This window comes from Arvicola amphibius, chromosome 18 (genome assembly GCF_903992535.2).
Source record: "Arvicola amphibius chromosome 18, mArvAmp1.2, whole genome shotgun sequence".
Lineage (NCBI taxonomy): Eukaryota > Metazoa > Chordata > Mammalia > Rodentia > Cricetidae > Arvicola > Arvicola amphibius.
Genome location: NC_052064.1, coordinates 14,784,218 through 14,805,255, shown reverse-complemented (window position 1 = coordinate 14,805,255; position 21,038 = coordinate 14,784,218). Strand labels below are relative to the sequence as shown.

The following is a 21,038-nucleotide window of genomic DNA, read 5'->3' as shown; positions in this document are numbered from 1 at the left end:
TTCTATATGTTATAGAACATCGATATAATTTTATGTACTATATATTATGACGTACTTATAGTAATACATGTTATTTCACAAATTGCATATATATGCACATACAGGTAATATATTTTTATCTATAGCATTTTCTAAAGAAAAGCAAGAACATGACATTATGACACAAGGAATCTCCAAAGAGACCTCTGTGTTCATTTCTGTTGTCTATCTTCTGCTGGGCATAAAGCCTACCTTTAAGAGTAGTTTGTTTTCTCAGTGAAACTCCCTTGGAAGAAACTAAATTTTCCTTTGCAAGTGGTTATCAATTGGAGATACCTGGGTTAAGGGAGCAGTCAAGTGTTCATTTCTCCTTTCAGTTCTAGGAGCTTAACTGGTGCAGACCTGTGCAGGCCTTGGCTGCCTCAGTCTCTGTGAGATCGTACATGCAGGATGATGTTGTCAATAACTTTTATTTGATACTTAAAATAACTATATATTCACTTACCCTTCTTGTTATCACGTGCTACTGAATCAACAAAGGCTTAGAAAGCTTCTACAATGTGCACAAAGTCACCGAGCTGCTAAACAGTCAAACTTAACTATTGAAACCACTCTTTGAAGCTGTTGACAGCTGTCTTGATCTCCCTTCTGAGGTAAGCTACCATGAGCCCGTAGGAGCAACATGGTTAAATGCAGTATGTGCATTTAATAACAGCTCTTTCCACAGAAGCTTGTTACTGTTCTTAGTTCTTATCCCACTAAATAGTGTCACCTCTTCTCCCCCTTCCCCCCCCCCCACCCCGCCAACTCCTCGGGGTTCATCTTAACTTTCTCTTTCTTCCTTTCATTGTGCCAGACCCTGACTGGCTGGCCCCAGTGGGGGTTTTCCTCTAGCCCTTTGTATACCCTCTTCCCTCTTCTCATTTTCTCTCCAAGTAAGCTGGTCTACTTAAAATGGAACGGGTCTGTAAACTTCTAGAAATAAAATACCTTGAAATGAATGATACATGAACATAGTGATCCACAATGAAGCAGGTTGCCTGTTCTCCAGATCAGCTCAAAGTACCAAGTCTCTATCCCTCTATTCTCACCATTCTTTTACTCTGAAAACTTGTAAATTAGACTGGCCGGACCTTCTTGACAAGTCCCTAGCTAAGTAATTAGCTCTCTATAAATTCCCTTCTAGGGAGCTTGACTTTAAGAGTTACAGAACTCTGTTTGCTTCCCTGGCAGGTTGTGAGTTTGGTCTATAGCCTCAGGCCTAAATCCCCACACAAGCTGTGGGGTGCTCATATAATTATACCCTTTGCTACTGTTATATATTGCCCTTCATCAGAGCCAGGCTACCCAGCATTACACCGGCAACAAAGAATGATAGATTCCATTGCCAATTCTCCGAGCGGTTCAGAATTGAACTATCATGTTTGCTTTACTTTCAAGAAGTTGAGTCAAAGCTGGTTAGACAGTCGGTTAGAGGGGTCTGGTTAGTTAGGCTGGTTAGATGAGTAGGTTAGAGAGGAAAATCTGTCTGGCCAGAGTTGTAGGTTTGACCTGGGCATGCATCTGCTAAATTAACATAAAGAAACCTTTTCGTGGGCTGGAGAGATGGCTCAGAGGTTAAGAGCATTGCCTGCTCTTCCAAAGGTCCTGAGTTCAATTCCCAGCAACCACATGGTGGTTCACAACCATCTGTAATGGGGTCTGGTGCCCTCTTCTGGCCTACAGGCATACACACAGACAAAATATTGTATACATAATAAATAAATAAATATTTTTAAAAAGGTGCTGGAGAGATGGCTCAGAGGTTAAGAGCACTGCCTGCTCTTCCAAAGGTCCTGAGTTCAATTCCCAGCAACCACATGGTGGCTTACAACCATCTGTAATGGGGTCTGGTGCCCTCTTTTGGCCTTCGGGCATACACACAGACAGAATAGTGTATACATAATAAATAAATAAATATATAAAAATAGAAACCTTTTTGTAAGCCCCGACTTTGCTCTCAAGCACAAAGACTGAAAATATGTATGGCTATACATAGGAATTACATGCATAAGCATGAGAATAGTGTCTACAAAGAAACAGTATAGAATCCACAGGTAAAGCTAGGCTGGTCATGATGGCTTTAGACAGACACTGTCTTGGTTCAGCTCATTGCTGGCCTGTTTATGATAGACCAAGAAAAATCATTTTTCCTAACTTGTATATTAGGAATTACAATGGCACTAATCTCATGTTGGTGATATTCCATAATGTTAAAAAAAATGCCTGCAGTACACATGACAATCTATGACACTTGAAAAAATTTATTTTGGTTGAAACTCTGAAATCTGCATGCTTCTCATTTATTACAAATGCTCATTGATATTTGGAATAAATTAATCTTAACTAAATACATCCTTTACTTCCATTCCATTAGTTTAGCCCAGAAAATTCAATGACTTCAGTGTGAGTGAATGTTTGCATAAAACCAAGGAAACTATTGATGATCTTTTAGAGTCCACTGTTAACACATATATCAGCCAGTACATATCTCAAGAACAAAATGAAAGTATTTATAATATATAATTACACTATAAGATCATATGTCATATGTGTAAAATGTATTTTTCACAGCATTGTAATTTATAAACATATTCATAAATATGTATACAAAACCATTAGAAGGAAAACTGAAAGTACATGTGTTGTTCATAAAAACAATTGCTTATAATAGTTTATATTGCAAATTTTACTTCTCTCATTAAAACAGGTTTGATAGAAAACACTTAGTATAATTTATAAAATACTTAGGAACATGAAGTCTTATATAACTCATGTTATATTTACTTATACATATACAATTTGTGCTATAGACATTGTAGTAAATTATATTTTCTATTGTTTCATGCTGTCAGGGTTTCTGTCCTGCCCAGTTCCCATAATCATTACGTCCCAAAGAAATCACACAGAGGTCTACATTAGTTGTAAACTAACTGGCCCATTAGCTCAGGCTTCTTATTAACTCTTATAACTTATATATCCCATTATTCTTGCCTATGTTAGCCACATGGCTCAGTACTTTTTTCAGTGAGGCAGTCACATCTTGCTTCTTCTGTGATTGGGTCAGGACTGCAGAAGAATGGGCTTCCTTCTTCCCAGAATTCTCCTGTTCTCATTGACCTGCCTCTACTTCCTGTCTAGTTGTCCTGCCTATATGTCCTGCCTGGCTACAGGCCAATCAGCATTTATTTAAAATATAATCGACAGAACACAGACCACTGTCCCACATCAGTTTCATTACCTCCTTGTTGAGTCCAAGGTCAATATATCCACATAGTGGATGAAATGCTCCAGTTCCACACACATAAATGTGAGTCTTATTGTAGGGTTGAAGAACTCGGATGAAATTTGCACATTCTGTCTATTGGGTATAAAAAAGAAAAGCATTAGTATATGGCTAATGGATAATCCTTCATTTTCCTTGTTTTAAGAATGTATCAATTATCCAAAATAAGGAAAATATAGAAAGATTTATGAAAAGAGTATGACTAGTTAACTTGAAAAATGGAAGGTAATACAGAAATTGTGGCTAAAGGAGTGATATTGAAAAATCTTAAATTTATACTTTTGCAGCTAATTAAAGTGTTGAGACATACAGCTCTATGGTTGTATCCAGTGAAACCCAGATAATGGATATATACAGACTGGATATGACACAAGCTGTATCCAGTGAAACCCAGGGAATGGCTATAAACAGACTGGGTATGACACAAACTATCACAGAGCACAAAATCTCTCTTATTCTGCTGCAAACACATAACCTAGCCCCTGCATGTCTTACTATCTACCATACCAACTGTCCAAAGCCCAGCAAACAAAACAGTGGACATACTACATTTGTGTTCCTACCATAAAGTCCCCTTTATTTTAAAACTGGAAAGTCTTTTAAATTAGGTTACTTCATGCTGGTTCTTTCCTCATGAACATTTTTGTTCCAGCAGAATTTTGAAGACTCACATTCACGTTTTTCATATGCTTATATCTAAACATTTCTTTCCATTTTTACTATTTTTATAATTATTTTCTATAATTGATTTACTAGTAAATATCAATTATCTGTTTTTTCTTAGAAAATTTATTCAGTTTATTAAAGAAAATATTAAATTCATCTACTATAAGTGAACTTTTAGCTCTAGAAAATTTTTGTGAGCAATTTATTTTTTCCTCACTCTGAGAGAGAAAAATCACACTGTGTAGCTGAAGCCAGTGAGGAATTGAATAAGGCTCCCCTTAAGGTCAGGGTAGCCCCCAGCCTTAGACTGCCAAGGACTGGGATTCGGAGTGAAAATCCTATCCCTAGAATGAAACAGTTCCTGAGCCATGAACGCATGTTTCAGGACCCCGCAGCTCCACAGAACTTTCACAACCAGTCTAGACATTTATCCTGTATACAAGGCAGGCAAATGTTCGGCTATAAAGTAGGAAGCTGAGGAAAAATCTAGTTTCTCCATTCCTGACTGGCCAGGGATTCCTCCCCAAGGTCACTCGTGAACAGTGGCAGATCCTGACTACAGAAGTTCCCAGAAGCCATAGCTCATGGGTCACAACTGATAGAATGCCCTAGATTTAAAACAGGATTCATACAAGATTATAGACAGCCTCGACCTTGCCCAACTACTTCCTTTGTCCCAGGAAGGAAATTCTATCCTGTTTTAGGCAAATAATTTCCATAAGAAGAGGCTTCAGGAGAGACATGTGGAGCCTGAAGACCGTAACATTTCTCCATTATTAAATCTTCGAAGACTCCTCAGTTTCCGTGTGAGAGATTCTGTCTTTTGTTTCGTGTGCTAATAAATAGTCCCCACATGTTGAAGGTCAAACTCCCATGTCCCTCCCCTGCCACAGAAATCCACAACTGCTTATAACTCCAGCTCCAGGTGGTCTGATACTCTCTTCTGGCTGCCATAGGCAACTGCATGCACATTGTGAACATACAGAAAAGCAAGCACACATGCATATACATAAAATAAAAACAAATAAACCTAATTTACAAAAACAAAAAGAGGGAAGTGTGGTTTGTAGCTGGCATTCCTGTATTAGGATGCCTAATTCAGGAGAATGGATTCAGGAAGAAAAAATGCTAACGGTTTAGAACAATGGAGGCAAAGAAATAGGAGAAAAGCCAATGCAAAAATTTAAAATCATTTGCGATCACCGCATAAAATTTAAGCATGGCATCCAGTTAGGAAGGGAGGTTTACATGTCCCAGGCTTTTACTTAGCTTCCGCGTGTCCATCATGCTATTTGGACTTTGGTTCCGCACCAGCAAGGGTACAGAGGCCCTAGATGAAAGCTGTATGGTTAGAATAAGACAGTCAAGCTCACTCCCTGCCAGTCATTGAACCACCCTATCAAATGCTTCACTTCACTACATGGTCATTGGATTTAGATGTCAGTTTTGAAGGATCTTAAAGAGATACTTGCATAATAATTAAGACAACTCCCTTCCAGGTATAGACTATAAAATCTGGATGATATGGGTCTATGTGAGGCAGCACTGTTTCAAAAGGCAAGTAGGGGCCAGTCTGCAGTTTAAGATGCATATGTAGTATTTTAATGATTACAGAACAACAACCACAAATCTAGATATGTTTCTGATATCTAGACTGTGCGCCATCATCACCTTTTCTGGGAATCGTTTTAGCATTAACACTCTGGCTAAGTTGACATTAATTCAACAAAACATGTTTGAGTCTGGAATTATCTGCTACAGGTCAGAAAATGTCATCCTGAAGTGGTGTGATTGTGTGTGTGTGTGTGTGTGTGTGTGTGTGTGTGTGTGTGTGTGTGTGGGTGTGTTGGGGGGGGAAGGTTGAAAGGGGGCCTTTCTCTAAGGACAGTATTGGTTGCCAAAGGGAAGGAAAGCTGTGATTAGATTAGAAAAAGATAAGATCTATGATTTTGCATTTTGCCCAGAGCAGACATTTAAGGCAAACATCCTTGAGGGAATGTACTCGACAATGGCCTTTTAATTCATGTCTTCGTGTTTTTACATCTCAGAATTTATGTGCTGCTTTCTTTCTATGCACAAAGTTTCAAAGCTTTGTTTAAGTGGCATGATTAATAATTAACTTGGTTTAATTCACTCAGTGACTTGCTAGGCTATTGATGGTGGCATAATTCTTTGGGGCATGCAGAAAGATAACTTTGAGAAGCAGTTTTTTAAACTTTCCCTGAACCGGCTAGTTTGTCGGTCACTGCTCACGGTGGCAGTTGTTGCATTTGAATAATATAGTTTAGCGGATTTCTCCTGTTTTCTTTATTCCTCTTATCTAATTTCCCTTTCACTCATGCCAACCTTCCCCGACTAGAAAGTGTGTGTGATGGGAATTAACAAGAAATAATCACTAAATTATTTATTATTATTATTATATTAATATCATTTTTATACTTATTTATTCTATCCATTCAAGTGTAATGTATGCATGTGTGAGTGCTAATATGAGCTGCATTCCTGTGGCCACTGTCCATGTGCATTCGTCATAGGACAAATCATTGGTTGTGTTCTCTTCTCATATCATATGGGTTTTGGGGACTGATTTTAGGTCCTCCATCTGACTTGATAAAAAGCACTTTTACCTCTTGGACCAATTCACCAGTGCAATGGAAAATTCCTAATTATTCCAGGTAATACTGCAACTTTTAACATGTTACACCTTTTATGCATCCGTATAAGAGTTAAGTAAATGTAAAGTTAAATTAATATTCACAGAATAGCCTGGTGATGAAAATTTTAAATTTTGCTTTCTGTTCAGGTAACTAAATAGAAATAACAAGCCAGAGGTACTTAGAATCTTGATGTCAAAATTAAATGTAGTGCAGCTCAATATGTAATTCTAACAACTAAAATATACTAAATTGAGTCAGCTCTTTGAGCTATTGGAAGACACTCATGGTTGAGTATTCCTTGATGCGTTTAGCTTTCTTTTGGCTGTGCCTGGAATTGAACCCAAAGTTAGGAGAAACTTGAGATGATACATAAATGTTGTATCACTGAGTATTTCCGCAGTTACTTAAGGTTTGGGTTTATCTTTGTATTTTACACAGTATTGTGATAATAAATACTTTTTCTTTTGTTTTCCTTAAGTGGTTTTTTATTGTGCTTATTTTTTATTTTCAATTGAGACCGAACTTTATGTATTTCAAGTAGACCTTAAACCTGCTCCTTAAATTACAAGAGTATCCTACCACAGTCTCCCAAGTGTGGAGATTAAAAACATGGCTATCCACACCTGTTAGGAATCTCCTACATTCTTGTGATCATTCCCCAGATAAATTTCTCAGATGCAACCTTTGATGCAAAAGAGTTCTTAGGCCTTAAAATTACTAAAAATATTTAAGTAAATTCCTACCAAATAAACAAAGTAAAATTCAAATATACATTTTTGCTTAAAAATATCGATCAATGTAAATCTCTATTAAGAAAAAAATCTGTTTTAATAAAAGAACAAAGGAAAACATTTGAAATCAGAAAATTACAGATATCCCTATGGTAATATTTAAAATTTAGACCTCAAGATAACTGATGTTGTGGTGATTTGGGGAAGCACAGCTCCCCATAGACTCATGTGTTTGATTGTTTGGCCCATAGAAAGTGGCATTATTAGGAGGTGTGGCCTTGTTGGAGTAGGTGTGGCTTTATTGAAGGAAGCATATCACTGTGGGGACAGGCTTAGAGAACTCAATATGTTCAAGTCACACCCAGGGATACACAGTGCCCTTCTGTTGCCTGAAGATCAGGAATTGGTACTCTCAACTACTTCCCAGCACCATGTGTTCCTGCATGCCATCATGTTTCCCACCCTGATGATAATGGAGGAAGCCTCTGAAACTGTAAGCCAGCCCCCAATCAAATGTTTTCCTTTATAAGAGTTGCCATGGTCATGGTGTCTCTTCATAGCAATAAAACCCTAAGACAAGTGAATAGTTTTTAATGACTGAAACTCAGTGTGAAAATAAGCTTTGCAACACATTTAAGCATATAAACACTTGTCAATAACATATATGTCTTCTTTATAACTCTGTTAATGACCAGTAAAAAAAAATAGCAAAACATCTTTTAACAAAGTACTGCTGCTTAGACCATATTATCAGGTTCTTGAAGGTCAGTTTCCCCGCATGAACACAAGAAGTTTTAAGTCCTTAACTAGTAAAAGGCGATGATCTTCTCAATATTGGTATGTGAGAATTCTCACATGTAGGATCATTTGTAACAGAAAATACTGGGAATGGCCAATGCTATAATAATAGGACATTCATGAAATGATGTGGCAAGGATTGCAGAGCTGCTTTGGAAACTTTTGATATGGCAAAGGCTATGGTACTCTGAGAGGTAACAAAAACCTGTTAGAAGAAACTAGGTATGCAGTGATTTCATTCTGAAAGTTAGAAAATAAGCTACAAGAACGCACGCATTGCAATGTCACCTGATGCCCCAACTAGTGACTCCAGGCGAGAAGCATATTTTTTAAAGTGACCCTTCATTGTCTCACATATAACTTACTAAATTTTACAACAGACACATTTAGTTTTAGGCTTTCTTAGCAAGTAGAAGAGTATAGAATTGTAGAATTTCATAGCAGAAAGCTATTTCTTTTTCTCTCTCTAATGTTTCACTGTCAAGGCTGGCACCTCTGTAACTAAACAAACAGAAACCCTAGGCTAACCTCATCTTTGCTTCCTTTTGCCTATACCAAGCAGTTTAATTCAACCTTTTTAAACAAAACTAAATCATTTCTTTTATGTCTTTCTGTTAGTACCCTTCTTCAAAACAATGCCAGCCTTTTCTTGCCGTATTTCCCTTCCTTGGGTTAAACTGAATGACTGTTTTAGGGAGTATAATAGGTACCACCCCCACCTCCCTTCTCCCACCATCCCAATTAGTTAACTTTGTTAAAGTGAATAATTCACTACTTTGTAGTTATATAGTACCTTTTTGTAAATGAAAAGTCTTTCCAAGCACTTTGTTAATCCCAAACATATTCTTTGGAAGTGGGTAAAAATTACTAGAAAGGAGGGAAAGAGGAGGTCATGTAGAGGCAAGAAGTCAGTGAAAGCAAAGACTTGCCTGTTTTCTGTTGCTAGAACCAGTGCAATACTGTTTGAAATGAAGATCGATGTTATAGTAATATTAAAAATAGAAATGACTTGGGAAAAAGTTTGTTGCTGTATTATATAGATGTGATAGTGTTAGGAGCATAGAGCATGTGCCCAGACTTCTGGCTTCAGTTTCTGGTTTCCACCACTGAACAAGTGTGTAGTATTGAACGAGCCATTTGCTTTTGCTGGGTCTAGTCTTCTCATCAGAAAATGAGGGTGAAATGAAATTATAACTATTGGCATGGGAAGTAGTTCTTTAAATAAGGTAACTGGTACAAAACTGACAGTCATTATCAACAACTCGAAAAGAGAACACAGGTTCAAAAGGATGCAGCGAAAACAAGGAGGGTTGTGGTGCAGCATCAAATTTTGTAGTCCTGTGTGAAAAAGGAAAAGGCTCTGTCAGTTGGCAGTGGACATGTGTAAAAGTTAAAAGCGATTACTAGCTCACAATTGTGGGCTCAAAGACAGAACATCCAGAGAAGTTAACCCCCCCCTTGTCTTAACTAAACAAGTGAAGTTATTGTGTAACTTAGTGAACAGACTGTTGGGAAAAAGCTCTTACAATCAAAGTTCCATCTCTTGACATTCATAGTTTATCCCTCCTCTAACTCGTGGGAAAACTGACATTGACTTAGCTTTCTTTCCTTACTTCTTTATCAAGTACTAAACATAGATAACTCACAAAACATAAAATTATTCTCAGGGTGTCTGCCATACCACTACTGCTTATTTGACAAATAATTTTGAAAACTGCTGTAACCAAATTATTTTATACCCTCAAGTTCAATGGGAAATTGATTTCTTTCTTCATCCGTGGGCATCATCTCAATGTGGAGATACTGAACAGGGTGAAGCCCTTCATTGCACAGGAGGAAGAAAAATATATCCAGAAGAGTGTAACTCCTTTCTTTTCTAATACAGCCCATGTGAAACTATCTTCTACTGCATTTGATGGTAACAGTTCCTGACATATTTCTGTTAGCTTAAAGGTGCCTTTAAAGGATCACATTTGATGCTAACTGAATATAAAATGAGGTATGACTACACAGTTACGTTGTTTTCTTTGGGTTATTATGGTTTTGGCACTTAATACAAAAAAGTGATCATGTGGGTCAGACCTCTGTCCTCTATTAGAAAGAAATGTCTTGGAGGACAGACTGATGTCTTACTTCTGTGTTATACAAAAATAGAATTGCATTTTTGTTTTATTGGTTCACTTCATTTTTAATAATCTATGAGAGTAAAGCAGGATCCTCCCACCTACTAGCCAAGTGCTTGGTCCACTAAACTCGATTTCCAGTTCTCTCTTTATTTTGAGATAGGGTCTCACTAAATATATTAGGCTAGCCACCAGTTTCTAATACCATTACTGTCAGGATCCAAGTAACTGTAATTATAGACAACACCACTCTACTTGTCTTATTTAGTCTACCCAACCCTCCTTACTGGATAAGTAAATGAATAACTGAGGGAGCCAGCTTGATTTAGGTTCTTAGTCTTTTTAGATTCTTAGGGCATTTTGTATCGTGAATTATATTGCTATACTTTAATCATCCTTGATGTGAGGTTCCCCTCTGTATGCTGTGAATATATCTTCTTACTAATGGTTAATAAAGAAGCTGCTTTGGCCTATGGCAGGGCAGAATATAGCAAGACAGGAAATTCAAACAAAGATAGAGGAGGGAAGAAGGCTAAGTCAAAGAAATGCCATGTAGCTGCCCAAGATGCAAGAGGAAACAAACCATGAATCTTGTGGTAAAATATATAAAATAATAGAAATGGGTTAATTGAAGATATACAAGTTTGTTGCGAAGAAGCCTGAGCTAATAGGCCAAATAGTATTGTAATTAACATAGTTTCTGTGTGGTTACTCAGGTCTGGGAAGCCAGGAACTCAAAGCAGAGTCTCAGTTTACACATTTTTACTTTTTAATCTAACTATGCTTTCACACAACGAGCACTATTTGTCATTATTAAATATCAAAAATGTACAGTTTAACATTCATTATTATTATTGTTTTAGAATGTTGCAAAAGAAGCCACAAGATATTAAAATTTTGGGTCAAGATTGAGACTTCTGTTCATCTTAGTGACATTCAGGATATATAGATTTTGCTCAAACAGGATGTTCCCCTCATCAAAATAGTACAAGAAGTCAGACCCAACAAAGAACACCTAGTTGTGTGTGTGAGATAAATTCAACCTCAGCTCAAAGGAAAGGGATATTAGTTGACATTTATGATGTTAAGTAATGTTTTGTTGACATTAATATATATATATATATATATATATACAAATTTAAAGTATAAATTCATAGAAATACTATTTTCCTGATGGCATATTTGAATATTTTGAATTACTTCTAATCTAGTTTTCTGAAGAAAATAGCAATATTGAGAGCTATTATGTTAAAATATATTGTTCTTCTATCTTTGGACTACTGTAAATATTAGTGTTGCTTTTTGTAAGGTAGAAATATTTTATGTCAGATTAATCTTTAATTTTCTTGTTTCTGAACTTTTCAACAGGGTTTTATGTAGTACAGATAACTCTTAAACTCACTACTTTGCAGAGGTTAGCATTGAGCTCTTGATTTTCCTTCCCCTACTTTCAAATGTTGAAGTCCCATCCCCTGTTCACTATAATAATGTGTACAGAGAATGTCAGTTTAGTAATAGAGGCAGTAGACAATGTTATTATTCAATAAAAGAGAATATAAACATTTACTGCACTTTTCGTGTCCAATTTGAGGAGGTCATTTTCAAGTTTCATACTTACATTTGGATCTTTTCCAGCTAATTTACATAATTCCACCCGTTCTTTAGCAGCAGGCCAATAAATCTGAAAGAACATTTAATGGTAGATTAGAATAGGCGGATTAAAAACATCCAATTCTGATTTGAAAAGAGACTAAGTAACACTGAAGAATAAACGTCAACCGCACCTTGGAGTCCAGACAAAAATATTTTCCAAAACCCCTCTGAAAAATCTTTCTAAATGAACACTGCAATTTTCCTGGTCTTAATGATGTAGTAGCAAATAACTTATTATCCAAGGCATGTATGCTCTTATTGTGATGTCAATACAACTTTGAGTTAATAGTTGTTAAATTCATCATGCTTTTCTGGGTTTCTCCAAGTGGTGGTGCACGGTAGAAATGTGTCCTGAGACGGTAGAAACAGTTCTCTGTTATTCACACACATTTCTACTCCAACCCAAATATTAGAGTCAATTTGCTCACCACACTTAGCATGCATGGAGTATAGACACATCTGGAAAGAAGCTAAATATTTTAGAATTATATCTTATTTAAATATCACAATATCCCTAAAAATAGATATACTTCTCTTCTTCATTTTAATATCAGAGAACTTAATCATATAGAAATTAAATAAAACATAAAATCCCCAAAAATAAATCACGATAATCTGACCCAAATTTGATGTCACCAAATCCGAGAATCTTAATCGCTATACAGCAAACATGGCTTTGGCAAAGGACCGAGGTGAAGAGCATCCTCCCCGTTGGTGGGTAGCACTAAATTATATTTCACAAAATATTTTACACGTTTGCTTTTTTTTATTTGTTTTTTTAAACATCTTTGAAAATATGTAAGGATGCAAAGCAGGGTTCAAATAGTTATGGTAGTCCATTATGCTTATATTAAGTAACCCCTGCTAGCTGTGGGCAAGAAGAAACAGAGATTACATACTCAAGGGGGAGATGACACATGATTCACTCGGATCCAAACTCTTTTATTGTGTTTCACACTGATAGAAAACCGTTTTAATGACTGAAGGAAAGGCATACTCTATAAGATTGTGATGAAGGGCCTGGTTAAACCCAAAGAATGCAAAGCATTTAGACATCACCAGTGTTCCATGATATGATCTTCATATCTGGAGACAAGGCAAACAGAACATGGCACCCAAAACCCATTCTTAATGAACAAATACAGTGAAGTATTAAGGCAAAGAAAGCCTGTTGTATTTAGTGAACATTTCTGTAACCTACAAATCAGTGGCGTATGCAGAACAATGGGTGAGCAAACAGTGCGCTTAGGTGATGAACCCACCCGGAAGTGTGAGCCACAACAGGATTCAGAAATGTCCTTTACTCAGAATTGTTTGAAGTTATGTCATTTCCCTCTCATATAATTTTAGTCAACAGCCAGCAATCAATTATCAGTGAATGAAAGGTATGGAAATAAATACATACGGAACTTAGTAGCTCATTATCAGGTGAAAAATAGCCCCAAAGTATACAATCACGTTCCTTTTATGATAAAGTAAAAACAAGGAAAATGAAATAGACTTGGTAAATAAAATATTCTTTTACTTGTCTTGTACTTATTAGAATCAATGTTTATATATTTGAATAATCTACCTAAATTAGCATTTAGCAGAGTCATCTGTAACTACTGATCCTCCTGTTCCAGACTCCCTATAGCTGATATTTGGATTTGTGCCACCACACCAGCTCCTTGTGAATGGTAATTAGTAAATTCCTTAAGGAAAAGAAATATCCTTAATCCAGTCTATATAAACCTAATGAGACAAAAGTACTTACAAATATATCCTAAGAGAGTACACTAACCACACATAATCACATAGAAACTTTGATATGAAATTTAATGAGTATACATACACACAAAGTAACACCTTAATATTCATATTTTTGTGGGTGTGTCTTATATGGTAATTTATGCAAATATCTCAGCTGATATAAAGTGAAGGCAGGAGGATAGACTACATAGGGAATTTGAGCTCAATCAAGACTAGAGATCAGAGAGAGAGAAAAAAGAGATAATATATATGGATATAGCCTCAAGTTTTAAGATTTTTATATCTAAGTTCAAGAGAACCTTAAATAAAATAGTTAAGTCAGTAAGTATATATCAAAACAGCCCATTTAATAGAATCATGTTTAAGGATATAGTAATATATTATCTATTAAAATTCGGTGTAGTGATTAGCTGTGGGCCGGCTTCCCACTGTCCGGCTCCCAGCCACCGGCTAGCTTTACCCAAAATAACAACACACAAATTGTATTCTTTTAAATACTGTCTGGCCCATTATTTTCAGCCTCTTTCTCACATCTTGACTAACCCATATCTAATAATCTGTATAGCACCACAAAGTGGTGCCTTACCAGGTAGATTCTAGCGTACGTCCATCTTGGGCTGGAGCTTCATCGCGTCTGGCTTCTCTCTGAGGAGAGGCACGGCGGTCTGTCTAACTTAGGAGAGGTGTAGCATCTGACTGATCCTTCTACCTCACTTCCTCTTCCTGTTCTGTCTACTCCACCCACCTAAGGGGCGGTCTATCAAATGGGCCAGGCAGTTTCTTTATTAGCCAATGAAATCAACTCAAACAGAAGACTCTCCCACATCATTTCCCCTTTTTCTGTTTAAACAATAAAAAGAAGGCTTTAACTTTAACATAGTAAAATTACATATAACAAAACAGTTATCAAGTAAGAATTATAATATTTATATCTACTTTATATTTTATCATAACTAAGGAAAACAACTATAACTGTCTATCTATTCTTCAGCTCCATCAAAGACTCCAGAAGAACACAATATTACCTAAGTAAATAAGAAATATGCAATTTCCATATAACTCTAGAAATGATAGAGACATCTCGCTGCCTGGACAGTCACCCAAAGTTCTTTTGTATTGTTGGGGCATCTATCTTCAGCCTATAGGCCCACAGTATCCAGCAGAGTTTCCCATGAAGCAGGAAATTTCAAAGACAGTTCAGTCACTATATGCTGTGTCCTGCAGAATGTCTCGCAGACTTTTTCTTGAATCAGCAACCCCGAAAGATCATCTCACATTTAGGCAAGTTCAGCAGTCCTCTCTCGTTGGGTTCTTTGTGTCCAGTTTCTGCCAACAGTTCAGGCAAGAGCAGTTTCTTGCCCAAGTGGCTATCAAACTCCATAAGGATCCTCTTCGATGCCCATCTTCCTCTTGAAGTAGATTGGTGCTGCCAGGAGCTGATGTGTCTCATTGTCATGAAAAGCCTTAAGTTATTAAAACATCTAAAATGCGATATTCTGTAGTCTTTGAAAGATATGAAGAATGCCTATGTAACTTAAATAAATCTCTATATAGCTAGAAAATCTAACTAACATAACTACAAGTTTTACTAATATTGATAACTATCCATTAACAACCTATATACATTACATTTTTAAATGAACTACACAATCACAATACATTAATCAGTATCAGAAATACATATACATATAACAAAATTGACCTTAAATTTAAATCACTAAAGCCAAATCCATATCAATGCAAATTACTCATCTCCATATTATATCCCCCTTTAAATGTAAAAGAACATTTATAAACAATATTTGGGAAAATGGGCGCAGTTATTTCTCTCCAAACTGCTTCCTGCTGAATGGGGACGCTGTTAATTAGGTCTTTCATGGTGTAACCTGTGTGCCAGGTTCATCTCAGGCATCAGTTGGGTGAAGTAATTTTCTGAAGGTGTTCACAGCAACCTTTCAGGAGGCCGTGGTCTATCATACCATATTGGGATGATAGCAATCCAGCGGGTCTCATTTTCTGTAAAATATTTAGTTTCTATTTTATATTTATTTAATATATATTAATATATATTTATATAATATAGATTGCTAACATGAAGAAAGATTATTCTTATTAACAAAAATTATATTCTATACCTCCTCATGTCCACTCATAAGTGACAAAATTATGTTGAAGTATATTTTAAAAGAGATATCCCACTAACTTCACATATAAACTTGAAAATATGACCCATGCTTTAGTTGTATAAATATGATTTCTTAACAATAGCTTTCGTTTTAAATTTCTTGAGCATTCTTTTTAATTTTGTAAAAAAATTGTCAAGGAACTTATGAATGAAATACTGCAATTATTGCTTCATTCATGAATTATGAAATTCATGGGCATCCTTTATTACAACTCACATAAGTCATTTAGAGTTGTCATTTTCTAAAGTGAAAATGTCACGCAGTTTATTTTGAAGTAGTTAACGTTAGGGAAATTACAAAAACATTCAAATAATGATAAGTCCTTATAACAACATCCAAAGGAAATCCTAATTATATCTGCTCCTTGTTTCATCTTTAAGAGACACTTTAATTGACTCAAGTTAGCAAGCACAAGGTTCGTCCAATGTCCTTTGCCCCAATTCAGAGATGCCAAAAGACGAAATAGGACACCAGAGAGGAAGTTGCAATGTGTTCATAAAACCTAATTAAAGACAAAAATTTAGAACCCCAGAGACATCATACACTTCTATCAAAGGGCAGGATGCAAATGTATGATTGATTACAAAGATGGGGAAATGTTGAGCTAATGAGATGCGGTAATGGATTTGAGCAGTAAATAAAACAATGAACACTCTGGATCCCAAGGAAAAACCAAGGTAGACTTAAATTAATAAATATTGAAAAGCAAAATATAAATGCTGCCACAAGTAAAGGCTGAGTTATTACAGATGATATAGGTATGGGTTACTACAGATGGAAAGTCTGACTACTCAATTAATTTTTTCTTCCATTTTAACCTCCACGTAAGTGCAGAGCTATAGGATTTCCCAGAAACCATTTCAGATCACAAGATTGATCTAGGCTTGTCTGGTCTTCTGCTGCATGTCTAACCTCCTATGGATGATCTTGGTGTAGACAGCTGTCAATCTCCGAACATCTTACCCAAAAACCTTCTTTCATGGCCAGTATAAGTCCAGGAATACCTCCATGATTTCGTGGAGGCCCAAAAATGTGAGTGCATTTCATTTTGTCGAGGTTTTGAGATTACTCAAAGTAGTTGACAACAGCAATGACTCCGTACCCCGACATAATGTGGCTACTTGGTGTTTTGAACATTAATATGGCTCATAGAGGTAGATCTTCTCCACCCTGACCAAAGCACAGAGAATTCAAGCATATTCTGTTCCTTCTCTTGAAATAGAAAGTTTGATCTAGGGAGTGACTGCCTTCAGGATATTTGGTGTAGGGTGGCTTCACTGTCTAAACAACAGAATGCTATTTTCAAGAATTAATTGACAAAATTGGCTTGATGTCTCAAAGTACTGAGGCAAGTGACTATTCTGGTTGTCCTTTGTATTATGTTAAAGCATCCTTGACTTCCTTCCCCTTTCGTATTGGGGTATAAAAGTGTATGGATAATTAAACATGGGCAGACTCAGAATGCAAGGATGCAACTCAGGATGCAAGAGGAACTGAGCAGCCCTCCCACTGCTATCCTATGTCTGTATGTTTCTTTCTTATCTCTGTTCCTTCTACCTAACATTTCTGATCGTCACAGCCCTACCTTGTGGCTAGGATGGCAGCAGAATTCATCCCCAAAAGGTGGCTCTGGATGTATAGCAGCTCAGCAAGGCATGGCTTGCGACACAATTTAAAATAATACAACAGTTTAAAAATACTTGTTTCCGTCTGTTTCTTCTTCAGCAACTCTTTTCTCTTCTAATCAGATGCACTGTGCAAACGGACAACCTGACCTATTTATTCTCCTCAATATCTACAGCATCCAGAAGAGCAGAAGAATACATGAGTAGATCATCAAAAGTCTATGTTGTGAGAAAGAGAGAAGAATATTAACAAACAAATTAAAAGGAATTTTAAGAAACAAAATATGGTTTGATAGTATTCTTTTTATGGTTAAATTATTCTTGTCCATGTACTCCTAAAAATCTGTAGGGGAATACTGTTTGCATGTTCCCTTTCTTCTTTATAATTTCTGCAAATTTTTCTAAACTTTATTTAAAAATATTTAAGAATCACACAGCTCAATCAACCAAAGCCAGTTTCTTTACAACTCACTGCACTACTGTGTAGTGAGAATAGCCTTTGGAATGGAAGTTGTGGCACTTCGCGTTAGTTCTTAGAGGTTCCGTAGTGAATATATTTTAAGCACTCATCCACCAAACCAGCAACTTCCATGACTGTGGCGCAGATAACGTGCTAAGGATTGTTGACATGAGCACTGGCGTATCAAAGACCCCGGTGCTTCAGACCCATGGCATAGCCATGCCTTCCCCTGGCTGGAGTACTTACGTTGGCAGTGCATGCAGAAAATATCAACCACAGGTTTCTCCTCTCACAGCACTGCAGCCTGAGACTGCTTCTCTAAAATTAGCTAGCCTGCCTCCCATCCAGCTGTATATAATGAATGGACTGAGTCCCCAGGCTGCTGCTTCATCTCCCTCGGGGCATCCTGTCCACTCAACCCCACCTTTTCTGTAGGTTTGCCTGTAGATTCTTTAATTCCCATCTCCCCAGTCAGGTCAATCCCCAAACTGTGCAGGTTGTGGCCTATGATAGTTAGGACAAGAAAACCTGGTTCATGGCTGCTTTCCTAACTCGAGTCTATTACTTGCGTTCAGTCCTTGTTTGTCGCATTGTTCTATGCCCCCTTTGTGCCTCTTCTTCAAGTTATACTGCTCTATTCCATTACCTTTTGATCAGTCTATGACTTAATGGCATTTGGTGACTAACGATGAACAGTGAAATGATCATTGCGCATTGCGCCTTCCTACCCTGTTTATGACCTGCAATGTACACATATTGAGCATTGAAGATTTTTTTTTTTTTGTAATTTCCTTGGACTGGGAAACACAGGCATTCTGGCCAGAGTTCTGGCAGGAGACTGGGTTGTCTGCCCCCAGTCTGGCAGTCCATTACAGTGACCAGATGGGACCGGCGTATCAGCGCTGAGCTAAGGGGCCAGCACATCCATGAACGAGGCAATTGTTTTACAGCTCTGATTACAGGACAGCTTGCGCTCAGTAGGCAATAGGAGAAGATTAAACAGCAGGAAACTGAGTAGGGTATCTCATATAAAAACTTCATTTATTATGATATCCGCGTGGATCCAAGAGTTTTATATTCTCTTAATTTCGGGTGTTAAAAAGGAAAAATGGTGTTTTTCTTTCATTGGTAGCCACGTTAGGTGAAGAGGTTATTTACTCCAATTCTTGTCTCTGTAAATAGCTGGCACACAGAGTGAATCACCGTGGTCAATGACTTTGTGCAGCCACAGAGGGGTGAAGGGAATCCAAGTCAGAGGCCATTATTATTCATAAAGAATTTTTTTATTATCCTGAGCACAAAAAAAAGCATAGCAGGATCCTTTCCTATAGAACTTTTTCCCTGAGGAAAGGGAAATAACAAAAGGCCTTTTTCATGTTAGCAAAGAAAGATGGATGCTTAAACACTCCAGAAAAATTACTAGATTTATAACTACAAACTCAGTTATTTCATAAATGCTAAAACAATAAAAGCATAGTTTGATGAACTTTAACTATATCGAGTACTTTTGTAATTACTCAGTTTTGATAGTAAGGACAAGGAAAAAGTTACACCATCTTTGGGATACGGAAAAAACATCTCTCCTATTAATAAGTTTAGAATGACAGGATCACTTTATTGTCTAATTATAAGTTTCGATTTTTCTAAGAGTTTAAAAGTTTAACTTAAGCAAATTATCTTTAATTTTAATTCAATAATTCATTCTGAAAGATTTTGGTTTTGTTTGCTGTTGTTGTTCAATAACCACAAAGATAAAGCCCTGAAATAACTATCAGATTTCATGTTTGACTTTAGAAAAATAAATTTTCTCGGGTTGTTTAACAAAAACAAGAAGTTCTGTGAGATTAAACATTCGGGTTGTTTTGATTCACTGTCATCACACTTAGAAACCAGAGGAAAGCGTCTTTGTTTGTAAACCAGAGCATATTTATCATTTTGTCATATTGAACCATTTCTTCCAAATGGAGAAAACTATGCTTACATTAAAACAATAAGCTTAAGATACTTTACACAAACATTAAATTAAGTTCTATACTGATTTTGCCTATAATCTTGTAAATAGAGATTTTTAAGTATTGGGTTTTTGTTGGGATACAGTAAACAAGCTTCACTTTTTTTCTTAAAATTGTTATCTTTCTCTCTCTGTTTCTGCGTGTGTGTGTGTGTGTGTGTGTGTGTGTGTGTGTGTGCATGTTTGTGTGCAAACTGTGTCTCACTATTTAGTTGAGGCTGACCTGGTGCACCCAGAATCCTGCTGACATATTCTTCCTAGCAATAGAATAATAAGTGTGCACAACCTGCCAACTTTAGAAATTCATTTTTCTTTTATTTCTACACCTCATTTTAGCTAAAAAGCCCAGGAGTCAATTCACTTTGAATTACTGCTGCATTACTTCACTGAACATTTTTTATATATTTGATTTTAAAACCTCTGTTTCAAGAGAAAACAGTTTTAAATCAATTGAAAAAAGGGATAAAGATGACTAGGCATTATTTCCAAATAAAGCAACTAATCTAATTCTGAAGATTGTTTAAAATGGGTCAATATATTTTTGTATTCTCATTAGACAAAACTCCCAATTATACTTTTGCTGGAATCCATCAAAAATACTACTGAAAAATCATAGGTAACATGATAAAAAATAAAACTGTATTTGATAGATTCTATTAATATTTCAGAGGTTAATAACATGGTTATTAGTATTTTCTTATCCATGTGATTCCAATGGGAATACTTCATGAATGATGTACAATAACTCTTCCATGACATTTTTGGAATTAAAACACCGTTCTTTTTGAGATCTTATTTTATGGGTTGGACAGTATAATTTGATGATCAAAGGGAAATTTTAACTGAGGCAACATCTTAAGTGAGGTGTAGATCAAAGATGCAGACATCTTCAAAATGATAGGCAAGACTCATTGAGATCATTCCATCCATGTCCAAACAATGACAGACTTGGGAGCTGGAGATCGGAAATTACTGTTTGCCCTTGAGGAACGTGTTTTCATCTGAGCAAGCTCACTCGGTGCTACAAGGCCCCTCTGAGACCTTGGTAGGGAAGAGTCTTGGGGATCCTCAA

At 36.5% G+C, this 21,038-nt stretch overlaps 1 protein-coding gene across 1 annotated transcript in view; it reads right to left on the bottom strand.

Annotated features, from left to right (window-relative positions):
* The window catches only part of Sema3d (semaphorin 3D), a 189,499-nt gene that overhangs the window by 70,769 nt on the left and 97,692 nt on the right, over positions 1 to 21,038 (bottom strand). Inside the window, exons 4-5 of the mRNA XM_038315362.1 lie at positions 11,898 to 11,960; positions 3,260 to 3,379 (exon numbers count right to left, since the gene is read on the bottom strand). Of these exons, the coding sequence (XP_038171290.1) occupies positions 3,260 to 3,379; positions 11,898 to 11,960 (183 nt within the window). The remainder of the gene's footprint in view (positions 1 to 3,259; positions 3,380 to 11,897; positions 11,961 to 21,038) is intronic.